Below are 14854 nucleotides of genomic sequence, written 5' to 3'. Positions count from 1 at the left end.
CCTCTCTAAACTTTATTTGGTCTGCACTGTCATAAACTCTGTTTCTTTCATGTTTTCATAATATTCAACAGCTAAGGTAAAATCAAACTCATTCAGAGACGGTCCATCAATGGCAATTTTCATGACACTAGACAGGCCTTGGTCTTCTTTTGAGTAGCCAAGCTGGCCCTGCTTCAGGAGTTCCCTTCCTCTGCTGATTTTTTTATGGACAGAGCCAAAAGGCATCACCAGAACAATGGAAGCCAGAATAGCAAAGTCTGGGAACAATTCGTGCATCTCGGAACTTCCATAGACCAGCTTAGCACAAAGATCTTTGTAGGAGAGCTGATTAAGGCTAAATACTATCCGTTTGAAGAGAGGAAAGTCATTCTGTGCCCGCTCACTTATCACGACACAGGAATAAGCCTGCAAAAGGAAGTTCAACTCATCCACACCATAGCTTCCAATCTCATCTAAAGACTGCGGATAGCACTTGGGGTTAAAGATAACAGAGAAAGAGTTGATTACTTCCAAAGAGCTACTAGCGAATCTGTCCTGTAGATTGCACTGGATATGTTCTAAGTAACTCTTCTTGACATGCTCAAAGTTAGTCAGGTGTATCTTGCAACAGTCAGTCAATTCTACCCCCTTGTACCAGAACCTGCTCTGCTTATCCTCATCCTCACAAGGGTGCTCACCAAGTTCATTAAGGAACATTTGGAAGTTTGGACCATTGGAAGCCTTCTGGCTTTGAAGATTGATGATGGTGGCAGAGACTATGGGCTTCAAGATGGAGAGATCAAAGTCCTCCAACTGGAAGAATCTGTTTAGTTTCTGGAAAGTGGGTAGGGTATCCAGAAGTACTTTGGTGAAGGCAAGAAAATGGAATTTCTTGAGCTCTTCATAAAGGCCAAGGAATAATGGAGATCTTTCCGACTCATTCTTCAGCTGAAGCAGCAAAGCTGGCCAGGAGGAATCAACAGCCTTCACTGCTGGTAAAATAGAGCTCCAGTTAATGACCTTGGGTCTTTGCATGTCAATTTCACAAAATTCAAAGACACTCTGCAACTGTTGGAGGTCACTGTTTCCTGCTGCAAAGTTAACAGAGAACCTGTAGACAGCATCCATCACAGCCTCGTACTTCTGCACATACTGTATGTCAAAAATTCCCTTAGTCTCCGGCAGTAGACTACTCCAGTGGTGGGAGAGGCAATGCATCTCAGAGAGCAGAGGGCAGATGGATTTCAACTTGGTTCCTATACCACTGAGTTTGTGGGTCATCAGGGAGGATCCCCCAGAGTTCAGCCATGCAACCTTCATTGTTGGCACACCAAAAGAGCACATCAACTTGACTGTTTTGTCTGCTGCTGTGTAGTCTTCTCTGTCCGAAAGCTGAATGGTGCCCAGGAACATGATGGAAGTTTGACCCTCATGAGGGGAGATGGTAGTGCTAAATATTATCAGGCTCCTTTGATCCAGCACATCCAACGTCTCATCTACCACCAGTCCAATGAAAGGTGAGGCCTTCAGCTTGATCTTGTCCTCACTGTGTAGCACTTTGGCAATGGCTGCCTGGTGTTAATGAGTTGAGGACCAAAGTTTGGAAGAATGAAGCAGGAGAAAAAAAATATACATATATATGAATTTTAAGAGCAAGCATTGATCTGCATTTTTCTTGATTATCTTAAACTGTGCCATAAGGTCACATGACCTCCTTTCCCTTTGCTTGGGGGACAAGAATTAGGACTGCCAGCCAAGTAACCTTTGGCTTTTATGGTTATACTAGTGGAGATGGAAACCAGGAACTTGGCATAACTATAATTTTTATATACGTATTAAAAACATTCTTCTGCAAAAACTGGATTGGTGTTTTTGCAAGCGGATCACATCTGTTGGGTCAAAGGATACATGTTTTTAGCCTGGAAAAAAATGTGGGCAATGTTTGTTCAACTGAAGAAAGGATCTCCCAATTCTGTCCATTTCTCCTTCTGCTTGTAAATAACCTGCCCTGCTTGTAAATGATCAACACTCTGTATGATCTAAAACCTGGGTTGAGCCAGAACACACGTACACTGCTGTGAAACAGAATTATCCAAATTCTTCCCCATCAGAAAACAAAAACAAACAAAACACCTAAACGTGCAGCATAAAAAGACTATGGAAATCTATTCATTCTCTTTGCATTGTTGCAGTATAGGTGGAAATTTTTAGAACAGGAATCCAGAAATTTCAAGTTGTACCCCTGGAGCCTTTTCTGTTTGTATGAGCTTCATTATAGTAGCAGGCCTCTCCCCTTCCCCAGGTGTTCTGATCTATATTTCAGAGCCAGAATACCCCTGTGTACCACACAAAACAAAATATAGGGTGGTGGCCTTCAGAAGAAACGCCTGCCTTCTGTATCTGACCACAACACAGAAGTAGGATGGTCCCATTTTGCATGAATTTGCCTTGATTTGCATACCAAAGTCTCACTGTTTTTGATCACTGATGTAATTCCATCAGTTCCTTCCAGGCAGCACCGCTATGAAGCCTGGGTGCCTTGAATTCCATTTTGTTAAAATATTTTAAATCACAAACCTCCACCTTGTTTTCTTTTTTCTTTTAAGCAAATTCTCCAAGATCCACTGGGGAGTGAGAAATCTAATTAGCGTGTTTATCTGCCATAAAACAGAGACTGTTATTTATGCAAACCAACTGGCAAGCACCCAAGATGGGGCAAACAAATTAATTTGATTTTTAACAGGCATGAAACACTGGTAAAGTTAAATAATTTTTTTCTTTTTCTTCTTCTTCCCGTGCGCTCGCAGCTTTGGCTTGTTCATGGACCAGCTGAGAAGGGGGGAGAGAATTTGTTTTAAAGAAGAAGCCTCTATAACAGAATTGTTTATTGTGCTAATCTAGGATGCTTTTTCTCATTAAAGGGCTCCACATACCACAGGTTTGTCATTGAAAAGACAGAAAGGGAAAAAAAGATCTTGGTTTTAAATTCTCTTACATTCAGTAATTTCCTATTAAAAGCATCTGGGAAGAGAAGGGTGTGTTCATTCATCCGTAAAGTTCAATAATTAGTATGTGTGTTGACTACAAGTTAAACTTTAAAAAGCCCATACCAACCTACAATCTACACTGAAAATAATATATCCACTGGGAACTGCAATCTTATGAGCATGCTGCAGTTGGAGACCCCATCTTCCTTCAGTGTAATGCAGTTTCCAGAACGCCTTGTTTAGGAACCATAACAAACAGATCTGAAAGTGGTTTTAGATGTGTAATGTGGACAGGTCTTGAGATTTTATGGTCTGTCTCTTTTTTCAACTTTTGTTTTAGCCCAACTGCAATTCCTTATTTCTCTGACCATTCAAGTCTGCATCTTCCCATTCCCTTCTACTACGGGAAAGTTAGTAATGGTAGCAGCTAAGCTCTGAATATGGGGATAGTACTAGCCTACTTTTCAGGATTGTTGTAGGGTCTTTGAAACACCACATGCAAAGTCCTTTGAACATTCCAAAGTGCTATTTTATTTACTTATAAGATTTCTAGGCCACCATTCAGAAAATCAATCAGTGAGGCATTTAATAAAACATATAAATTCTTAAGCATTATTTCTGCCATCATTCCCTCTTTAAAGCCCTAAATTGGACCTAAAATTACAAGTCTTATTAGCATGTGATTGTGTATCATGGATCCTAATTTTACTTATGTGATGCAAAGTGCAATTTAACCATCAAAGTGACTATTTAAGTCTTAAGGTGCCAAGTGAAACAACTGCGGGGGGGGGGGGGGTTTGCTCAATTTGGCATGGGAAAAATATGCAGAGGTAAAGTGTTAACCATTCTCTTTCTCTGTGCTGTGGCCCTATGTGGCTGCTACCCACACATAAAAGTAAGACACACACTACACTGTTGCATGATAAACATGACATAGTTTGAATCCTTCTTTAAAAACCCAAATAAACTGATGCAGAATAAGTTATGCAAAAGCAATTTGTGCACACTCAACACTTTGTAGCATATTTTATTCTGATCACACTATGTGGGTTCTCTAGCATAAAGAGTAGGTGAGGCAGCAAAAATATCAGGGCGTGTCAACAGATACAAACCTGCATTGCCCAGACGTTGCTGGTATTGTAATACCTGCTGTGTTCAGAGGTCAGCAGTGCTTGGCAGAGGTTGAACTTCTGCATCTCGAGCAAGGAGGAGCATTTCTCATTGGGAACCTCCTCCTTGGCCATCCAGTAGACGGTGGTGAGGACAGCTATCTTGATGGGGTTGATTTCCACCTTGAGCACCGAGCCCAGGTCCTGGTGGTTTTGCATCTGTGCCTCCAAAGCCAGCTGCTCTTGGTTGACTGCCAGGGCCTGCCTGTGAGCCCCCGAAGTGACGTGGCGCAGGAGGGCATGGCGCTGAAAGTTATCTGTGCCCACGGTAAAGGCATTCTCCGCTTTGCCGTGCTTGTTTCTCACAAGGGCCTGGCGGCATTCGATACAGAACATGAGTTTCTGTTCATAGTCAAACTCCAGCCAAATGAACTCCTTCTTCCAGTGTTCATTGAAATACCGCTTGCACTTCTTATTTGAATTGGACGTTTCCCCAGCCGGCTTCTTCCCAGGTGGCACCATAGCTTGCTCCCAGTCTAGGGAACCAAATGCTACGAGGAGGAACTGATTTTTTTTTCCCTTGCAGGAGAAGCAGGCTTTTTATATTTAATTTAGAAAGGAAGGTCTATTTACCACTTCCCTGGTTGACTGGAGATGAAAGAGACAAGGGGGAAAGGGATTAGGAAGCTATCAGATATTGCTTGGCCTGGTTAGCTAGCAGTTTGTCTGAATGGGCAAAGGCAGCAGAGACATTAACCATGCCATATAAACAAACGAAAGACTTCCCCACAGTTGAGGCTTTTTACAAACAGTATGTAAATCTCTGTTGAGATGTTCCTCTCCATTTAAGCCATGATTGTAATCACCCATATTCTTGGTGTCTATGATCCGGCAGGCTTGATGCTCTGTGATCCCTAAAACATGCAAAATCAGACTCCTTGCCAGGGGGAGGCATGAAACACCACAGGCAGAAACCCACCAGAAACACTTCTGTGCAAACTCCCTTGAAATGAACAAGAGCTGTGCAATGCAATCAAGGGGGTGCATCATACCTGCCAATATCTGATCAGTTGCATCAGGAAAGCAGCCTCATCCACCACCTTCCTCTGGTCAGGATAGCACTTTTGTGTGCATGCGTGTGCAGTCATACAACAGGTGCACACGAAAAATGACCACAGCTAAATCCTTTCCATGCGCTAATATGAATCACCACTTCCTGTTGTGAGGCTACTGTTGCCAAGAAAGCTGGTGCCTGGAAGTGCCCTGTAATGCCTCTCTAGACCTAGTTCCTACTCAAGACAACCTCTCTCCAATTAAACTCACCAAACCTAACATACAATTTATTTAAACATTTTTTTCAGGGACAGCATGCTTCTAAAACCTGCGTTTCAAATCTAGAACTCCAAGATGCTTTATATAACTGTGTGTTCAAAAGCAGAAGCGATCTTCAAGTCAACCATGTGTGTCGAAGAGGCATCTTTGAGCAAAGAGGCAAAACCTGTCCATCTTCACTAACCCTATTGAGGTGAGTTTAGAAAGTAGCCATTGTTCAAGACAGCAGCTCAGCTCTTGTAAAGCTTCTCTTAAGAGATGAGGTAATATTAACATATTTCAGGGAACACTAATGACAAATGAAACATTTATACTGAAGAAGAAAAAATTAACTGACCCAAAAGGAAAGTAAAAGCAGGAGACAGAATCCAAAGGAGAAGATATCCATTCCTTTTTATTGGTTCCCCTCCCAAGTGGTAATTCTGCAGCTTTAAGCAAGTCTCAAGCCCCCCTTCTCATAAATACACAGGATGTTATTCAGCAGGAAGGAAAATAGTATTGGAAACATACCCAGAAGCAATCTTTGCTTCAGCCTAGCAGACAACATGGAGGAAAATCAAAATGACTGAAGTATATTGTGGAAGATTAATGTTTGAGAGATTCCAAGGACCAGTCATATGTTATGATGTTTAGTGGTATCTACTGAAGAGATTTGAAGCACATGCCTGTATGTATTATAAAATGTGTTCAGTACCACCAACAGGTCTTCGCAAAAACAGGAATTAATGTGTTTGCGAAAACTTCTTGGTTGCACTCACACTTGTGTTGCACCAGGTACATTTATCAGGGAGCTAAGAGTAGTTGTGAGAGCACTCAGTGAAAAACCAGGGCTTGCTGTCATGTAATGTAGCGATGTGATGACCTCAAGCCTGACAGCAGGGACACTTGGTTTAAGGTCAGCCATGATGTGACTATTCTCTTCTTAGGCCTTCTTGTGCTCAGAAACATGTGATGACTGCATCATTTTGGCAGGACAAGAGGTTGTCTTCCTAAACCAATAATGCAGGTCTAGAGAGTGCAAGTGCAGAATTTGGCACCAGGAGCAGTATTCAGTATCCCAAGAATTTCCTTTGCTTTAAAGCAGGGATCTCTAAACTTTTAGGCCAGAGGGCCACATCAAACATCTGGCATTGTGTCAAGGGTCAGAAAAATAAATAAATTTTAAAGATAAAATTTATACATTAGAAAGCCTCACAGCCCAATCCTAAGTTGCCTGGAGCTGCAGGACCTGGTGGCTCCACAAAGGGCTCCCACCAGATCCAGAGCCTCCGGCGCTACCGTGGGAGGCTCCTCAGGAGAAGGGGATGTTCGTCCCCTTCCCCCGAGTAAGGGAAGCAGTCCCGCAATGGGACTACTCACTTTTGAGGCGACTGTTTGGTCGTCGCTAAAGTGAAGGCGCTTGCGTAGGGCGAGCAGCCCTACCCGAGTGCCCTGGATTCTGTGGAGCTCGGCTCCGCAGACCCACCTCTCCCCTGCCCCCAGGAACGCCCACGACCAAGCCTCCCCCCTCCCTGGAACGCCTCCCCCATGCCCCAGGGAACGCCCCCATTCCCCATTCCACAGCCTGGTAGTCGCAGGCACCGCCAAGCTGTGGAACGCGGGCACCCACCGGGCGGTGGTTCAGCGCCGGCTGGAGCCGAGCCACCTCTGGTGGGAGCCCGGCGGTAAGCCCCGCAAATGTGCCTTACGGCACATTTGTGACTGTGGTCCGCGCCGCGGAGGCACGGCGTGGACCACAGGATTGGGCTCTCAGAGAGCCTAAGGCCTTCAGACAACCCAAAAACGTCACTTCTGGTTTTTCAGGAAAACCAGGAAGCAATGCTTTTAGGCCTTTAGAAGGCATTCTGAGTGGAGGTGCATGGCCTCCCTGGCCCTCAGAAAACCCTCTGGATGCAACTGGAGCACAGCTCTGGTCACATTCGGTTGACCAGGCCACAGGCCAGAGGCTTGCAGGGGTTCAAAGGCTTGCCGCAGCCCAGACAGAGGCTTGCCGCGGGCTGCATCTCGCCCTGGGCTGGGGTTTGGAGACCTCTGCTTTAAAGCCTCAAAGCTGCAACAATAGTATCAAAATACAAGGGCAATGCTCTGGCTTAGACAGCATGGGCACACAGAATTTGTGGTCGCTAGAAATCCAGGCCTAGCAAAATCTGTGTTTAAGACATGTCTTTAGCCAGATTTGCTGCTAGACCTGGCACTTGAAGTGGCATACAATCCAAACCAATCAACACTTGAGAATAAGAGTCACACACAAAATTGATATCAATAATAACAGAAGCAAACTATGTGCACTTTTGCATACATTTACACAAAGATTTTCTTGGGTGCTGAATATGAACTTCTAGATGTGTTTGGGAAAAGGTCCTGATATACTCTGGATGATCCTTTTTGAGCTGGGAGAATCCATGTGAAAACTGCATCAAAATTCCTTGAGAAACAAGAACCAGTGGAAGGAAGCTCCTAGAGCTGAACCTTTCCAGTGTTTCTTCCCTACTGCAATGGGTCAAAGGAAAAGAAAAGAGCACATTCAAATTCCCTTCCCAGCTAAAAAGCAAGGAAGGTAGACTATAAACTGATGCAAAAGAAGGTTAACAGAGGGGATGAGGTGATAATCTCTGCGAAATTATGTTAAACATTCTATGTATTGCATATAACTAATAGCTTCTTCGAAGTGGTAACTCAATTCAAACTACAGGTAAGTAACACTGGAAGATCAGTGACTGAATTGTCTCTTCTCTCTCTCTCTCTCTCTCTCTCACACACACACACACACACACACACACACACAAAGTGATAGTTGAGGGGAAGAAATTCACATCGTACAACCATTCTGTGTGAAAAGTATTTGCTTAACTTTTCACACAATTTTTTGTGTGATCTCAATTGCCTCTCCCCCCACAGCTGTTTTATCACCTCCTGGGGGAGCACCTAGATCAGGGGTGTCCAACTCATTTCATACAGGGGGCCGAATAGCATTCATGATGCCTCCTGAGGGCTGGAAGTGATGTTATTAGACAGGAAGTGATGTCATTAAACCGGTCATAACAAAAAATAAGTACTTTTTCTTACTTAGGAACTCATTAGCTGCAAATGATAGAAGAGAAAATACACAAATCTTTATCATATTTCAAGGTATGGGACAGCCCAATTTTCATGTGGGCTGCCCTTTCAGCAGTAACTCTTTAGTACTGCTCAGCAGCTGAGACACTGAGAGCCAAATATAAAGCTTCAACAGGCCACATCCAGCCCCCAGGCCTTATGCTTGACACCCCTGTCCTAGATTTTATTCTTCAAGTTGAAAAGCAACTGGCTCACTGCATGATGGCACACCAAAAATGGGTTCAACACTCATACTCCAGCACTACTGCTACAAGTGGGTCAGCTGTGGCTCATCGTTCAGTCAACCTCTCCCATAGTTGCTTTCAACTCACAGTTGCTTTTCAATTCAATTCACAGTTCTTCCCCCACCCCCCCACCCTCAGCCTGCCTTCCACACAAAAACAGACTGGAGAAAACATCTCCAGATAACATGTAATTTGGCTTTCAGCTTCAGTGCCCCTTCTCCAGTATTTTTAAACAGGACTGTAAAGAACTGTAAAGAATATCCCCTCCTTGATAAGTATCAGTCAACATCTCAGATAAAAAAAACTTTCTACATACTGCCCATTGTGCCAGATAAAAGCATTAGAAAAAGAAACAAATATTACCTTTCCCTGCCCCCGATATGTGATTTTTGACATGTGTTTTCAGGGGAGGGGAGACGTGCAACACCCTGGCCTCCCACCTGCAAGACCTTGCTGCTTCTTAAAAGGAACAGCAAACTGCTTCCACCCCACCTTCTTCCCCAACACACCTCCTATATGAGGGATACATACCATTTTTGCAAAGCTGCCATTGGAAAACTTCACTGATTGTTTTTAATTAATAAGCAGGGAAAAGGGGGGAGAAGGAGCTTCACACACACACACACACACACACACACACACACACACACACAAATGCGATTCATCAATCCCCCTCTTCCAGCAGAAGTTGATTTCCAGTGCAGCAGGTCTGTAAAGCCTGCAAGGGAGTATAGTCTTCTTCCTCAGCTCACTGCCACCTCCACTCTCCCTGTTTTTTTCCCCCCTGCCAAAAAGATACTAGAAGATTTGAGAAGGAAGCAGGCGAATCCCCTCTCTCTCCTTCACACACCCCTCTATCAGGCTAAGGAAGCAGCCATTTTTTCCCACCGTGAGCTCTCTGATTCTTTTTTTTCCAGTATTCACCAGCTGCTGCAGTGGCCACTAGCGGAAAGCAGACAATTTTGGGAGCATGGGAGAGTCTCGAGGAGGCGGCGGCAAGGATTTGGAAGATGCTGTCAATTGTAGCTGCCTTGACTACAGTTTATGTAGAAAGGCAGAATATAAATTATTGTAAACAAATGGGATTGAGGCTAAAATTGGGATGAGGGAGCTTCCCTCCACCACCACCAGGAAAACCAACCTTGGATTGGGGGGGGGGGGGAGAACAGGGATTTGCAGTGGCAGCCAGGAAAGTAACAATGCTTGCTGTCTTTGAGTGATATCACATACCTCCAGTGCTTTTCTATTATATAGATAACATTTGGTCCCTTTGAATGTTTGCTGGCTGATCATTAAAGATGACATACCTGCACTAGCCTCACATTTTTCCTCACTTTCCTTGGATTTGTTCATGTTTATCAACACTTCACAAAAACAAACAGAACACAATCACACACCATTTAAGTGCAATTTAGGACCAAACTACATGCTACATTAAGTTCATTATTAATGGTGACAGGCCTGATTTTTCCTACACAAACAGCAGTCAGATTTCTGCTGCCTTTAGAAACCAAGACTGCACTGGTGGGGGGATCCTCTGCTCCTGCTATGACCCTGATCTGGATATGGGCCCCCTGCAGATGCTGTTTATTCTTGAAGGGAGTTTACAATCTCATAGAATACAAAATACAAAATTCAGTCCACCCACACCTGAATATATGGCAAATGGGAATCTGTTTAGAACTTTAACGTTGCAGAAATAGATCACCAAGTTCCTTCGTTAGGTGAAGGATGAACCTGAACAAAATGTGCCTGTTCATTCAGCACCAGCCACACAGCTCCCTAGTTTGTCTGCACCACTGGCTGAAGTTCACACAGAATGAGCAGCAGTGATGGGGTTCAAAGGAAGACATTATAACAGTGTGACAACAACACACCAACTTCAAGTTCCTAGATCTCTTGATGGACCTGGTGCCCAGATAACATCCCAGTTATGCTTGCATGTTATATATGCTAGACCAGTGTTTCTCAAACTGTGGGTCGGGACCCACTAGGTGGGTCGCGAGGCAATTTCAGGTGGGTCCCCATTCATTTCAATATTTTATTAAATATATTAGACTTGATGCCACCATAGTCTGTGACAGCATTTGGGGAAATGCTAAAGATCTGTACTTTTAACAGGCTACTATGCATATGCTTTTAACAATGAGAGTCAATGGGACTTACTCCTGGGTAAGCGTGGGTAGGGTTGCAGCCTAGGATTGTAAAAATTTTCCTGCTTGATGATGTTACTTCCAGTCATGACATCACTTCTGGTGGGTTCTGACAGAATCTCATTCTAAAAAGTGGGTCCCGGTGTGAAAACTTTGAGAACCACAGTGCTAGGCCATTGAAACATTGCTCACTCACACACACACACACACACACACACACTTTGGAAGGGCTTCTGGGGGGGGAACCTGCTGTTTCTCCAAACCACTCAACAGCCTTGCCAGAGATCGACCAGCCTTTTTCAGCATTAAGCTGTATACGTTTTAAGAAATTGAATGCCCTCTGTTGCACTCTCAGAGTGCTTTGCCTCTCTTTTTCCCAGAGGTATGAAGACAGTACAAACATACAGTCAGGAAAGCCTGGGGGTGCAGAGACAGCCACACACAGAGTGCCTGAGGCCTCAAATTTATCTTCCCTGGAATCAAAGAGGGATAGCTTGCATCCACCTGGCCTTGAGGAGGATGTATATAAATATATGGTGTTTCCTGGAGGTCAGAAAAAGGAGTAGGGCAGAAAGGGTCAGGGATCAGGAGAAAAACAAAAGAGAGCAGAGAGATGCAAAGCCTTGGAAACAAAACAGGCACAGACAGGAACAAACCCTGGAGGTAAGAAAGCTGAGACTTTGAATGGGATGCAGGAAGGAAAAGAAGTGAGATGTAATGACAGCAAAACAATGGCAGGGATTCCCTCACATAGTCTCAGAACTGAAAATGGCCTCTTGAGTCAGCTAGTCCATCTCCACAAGATGCTCATTGTCTAGTTTGGAGCATCCTGGAAATGGGGGTTGACAGAAAAGAACAGTAAAAATTTCAAGCCCCTCGCTTTGCAGGCTAGCACCTCTGGCAAAAAATGGTGATGGTCGTGGCTATCACTATTAATATTCATATGGTACTGCTAATGGATTTTGCATAATGAATTGGCAATGCACTGGTGCAATTCATTGCCACAAGCTGTGCAGTGATGGGCACTAGGTTGAAAACAGATGAGGCAAATGTGCAGAGGACAGGCCTATCAATGGCTACTTCCTATGATGGTGCTCAGAGGCAGTATATTCTCTCAATTACCAGATGCTGGGATAAACATTGAAGACAGCATGCCTCTCCGTGATGCTCTGCTAGGTTGCTACTCAGGTGCACCTGGGCTGGAATGAGAGAGAGTGTCTGTGTGGTGATATAGCAATGCACATCTTAGGTTCTTATGGATGCACAGAAAAGGGGTCAAGAGAGGCCTTACCCAGAGTGCTTATCTATGCTTGGTGGTCAGATTAGTCTGTGGAACTCCCTGCCACAGGAAGTAGTGATGGTAACTTGCCTGGATGCCTTTAAGAGGGGATTGGACAAATTTCTGGAGGAAAAGTTCATTATGGGTTACAAGTCATAGTAGGTATATGCAAGCTCTTGGTTTTAGAGGCAGGTTGCCTCCGATTGCCAGATGCAGCAGGACCTGTGTGCTCTCTGAAGCATTTGGTGAGCCACTGTGAGAAACAGGAAGCTGGACTAGATGGGCCTTTGGCCTGATCCAGCAGGGCTCTTCTTATGTCCTTATGTCAGGAATGAGGTAAACAACACAGAGCTAGGAAAGTTCCCATATCACTACCAGGAACTTCCTCATCATGCATCACTGTGATGGAAGAGGCATTTATAAGCCTTCTCTTGAATACTTAAAAAATACTATACATACAGCCATCTTCTTGTTAAAAAGACTCAGACTGATGTTCCATTTATCCGATTTTTATCAGATTTTGGGCCTTGCGCTCATACTAATATCACACCTGTTATAATGGCTTGTTTCAAAAGGTTGCAAATATTTGTATGTTTGTATGCAACAAAAATACTCAAGTGCTCTTCAACACTTGAAAGCATTAAACCCTCTTTCCCTCCTCCTGCCCTTAAATTATAGCTCATCATAAGAGATTTTTATGGAATCAGATGCAGCAGGGACAACCCAAGGAGCTGGTGCACTGCAGCAGGAGGGAGAACGAGCTCGTGTCCTTCCTGTGATCAAGGGCAAATTGGGAGTCTCCCCTGTTCTTTGAACAATCACCCTACATCCCCGCCCCCAAATATTCAGACCACTCTTTGAAAGTCATCTTGCATACCTTGAGTACCAGGGGATGGTTTTTCATGCCTCCAGTTATGTCTGCTCCAGAGATGCAGAGATGCTCTTAGTACGCATCACATAGTCCCAAGTGGAGGACTACTCACAGCAGGCTCTGTGATCTGTGCTAGAGACAGCAACGTCAGCGTAGCTACAAGGGTTACTAGCCATGCTCTGCCAAGATATTATGGGGCAGATGCTGCTTTGAAACCAATTGGGCTTCCAACCGTGACACTCCGCAGTAACCTGCCACCCCAAATGACAGTCTGGCAATCTCTTTTTCTCAAGCAGAAACAGTCACAGGGAAATGAAAGTTAATAGCATAAAGAGCAAAAGTATACAGGATTGAAGGTCTGGATGAACAGTAAGGAGTTACAGAACAAGAGTGCGCCCACTTTTCACACTGAACACATAAATACATCTTCTTTGTCTAGTAGTGCACAATTAACACACAGAATTCACTGCCACACTATGTAATGATGGTATGATGGTTTTAGAAGGGACTTAGACCAGTGTTTCTCAAACTGTGGGTCTGTACCCCACTTGGTGGGTCATGAGCAAATTTCAGGTGGGTCCCCATTCATTTCTGTGTGTATTTCATTTTTAATGTATTAGTCTTGATGCTACCATGGTATGTGACTGCATCTGGGGAAATGACTGTTACAGATCTGTAATTTTATCAGGTTACTAAGTATATGCTTTTAACAATGATAGTCAATGGGGCTTACTTCTGGGGGTATGGATAGGATTGCAGCCTTTGGGATGTTTGGGGAATTTTTAAAAAAATTGATCAGAAACTGCTTGGGAGGGTTCTTCTTTATTTTAAATAAATTTTTATACTTATTGTAAACTTTTAGTTTACTTACTTGGATTGATTTGATTTTGTCATATGGGATGTTAAACATTTTCCATTTTGATGATGTCAGTTCCGGCCATGACATCACTCCCAGTTTAATGACATCACTTCCAGTGGATCCAGACAGAATGTCATTCTAAAAAGTGGGTCCTGGTGCTAAAAAGAACCACTGGCTTAGACAAAATTTTAGAGGGTAGGTCTACCAATTGCCATGGTAACTAAATGGAACCTTCATACACAAAGGCACTGGATTGGTTCAAATGATACCTCAGCACATTGGCTCCCCCCATATCTGTTGTGCCATCTTTATGTTGCCTAATTGCATGGGGAATGAGTCATCCAAACCACCTCTTGCTATTGATTTAGATAATACTTATTATTTAAGTCATATGTGAGGTGAGACTTGTCTGAACTGCCTCACATGAAATTATGCAATAGAACAACAGTTCCCAAGGGCCGACAGACACTTCTTCCAAACCAGTTCAGCATCTCTCAGAATACCAGTTGCTGGAGTCAAACAACAGGGGAAGGCTACAGCTTTCATAGTTTGCTAATGGGCTTTCAAGAGGTATCAAGCAGCCCACTGTTAGAAACAGGATACTGAACTATATGGACTTGGTTTGTTTCAGAAGGATCCTTCTTAAGTTCTAGGATAACTTTATGCAAATTCCAGGAAAAAATCACACAATCTAATTTATGGCTCAGTCCTTTCTGCTGTCTTAAGAGGCTACTAGGCAGCACACACAGTATGCCACCAGTGGCCATTTTGAAGCTGCTGCCGCAGACAGCATCCTGCTCCAAAGCAGGTAAGCTGGGTGAGGGAGGTGGATCACAGGAGGGTAGGCGGTGGAAGTGGGCATTCTGGAGGAAGAACCAGAGGTGAGGAGAGGTCGGATCCAGCAGCAATGGGACATGCCAGATCTTATCCCCTCTTTTGAAAAC

General features: G+C 43.9%; 2 protein-coding genes across 2 annotated transcripts in view; both read right to left on the bottom strand.

Annotated features, from left to right (window-relative positions):
• The window catches only part of ZNF385C (zinc finger protein 385C), a 110432-nt gene that overhangs the window by 47379 nt on the left and 48199 nt on the right, over positions 1-14854 (bottom strand). The gene's annotated exons all lie outside the window — the stretch shown is intronic.
• On the bottom strand, positions 13-4597 carry C5H17orf113 (chromosome 5 C17orf113 homolog). Its single transcript, XM_066627366.1, has 2 exons — positions 4075-4597; positions 13-1547 (listed from the first exon to the last, which is right to left on the bottom strand). The coding sequence occupies exons 1-2, from the start codon at positions 4595-4597 to the stop codon at positions 13-15; spliced, it is 2058 nt and encodes a 685-aa protein (XP_066483463.1).

The sequence above is a fragment of the Tiliqua scincoides genome, chromosome 5 (assembly GCF_035046505.1).
Source record: "Tiliqua scincoides isolate rTilSci1 chromosome 5, rTilSci1.hap2, whole genome shotgun sequence".
Lineage (NCBI taxonomy): Eukaryota > Metazoa > Chordata > Lepidosauria > Squamata > Scincidae > Tiliqua > Tiliqua scincoides.
Note: the sequence above shows the minus strand (reverse complement) of the source record. Positions and strands in the feature narration are given on the sequence as shown.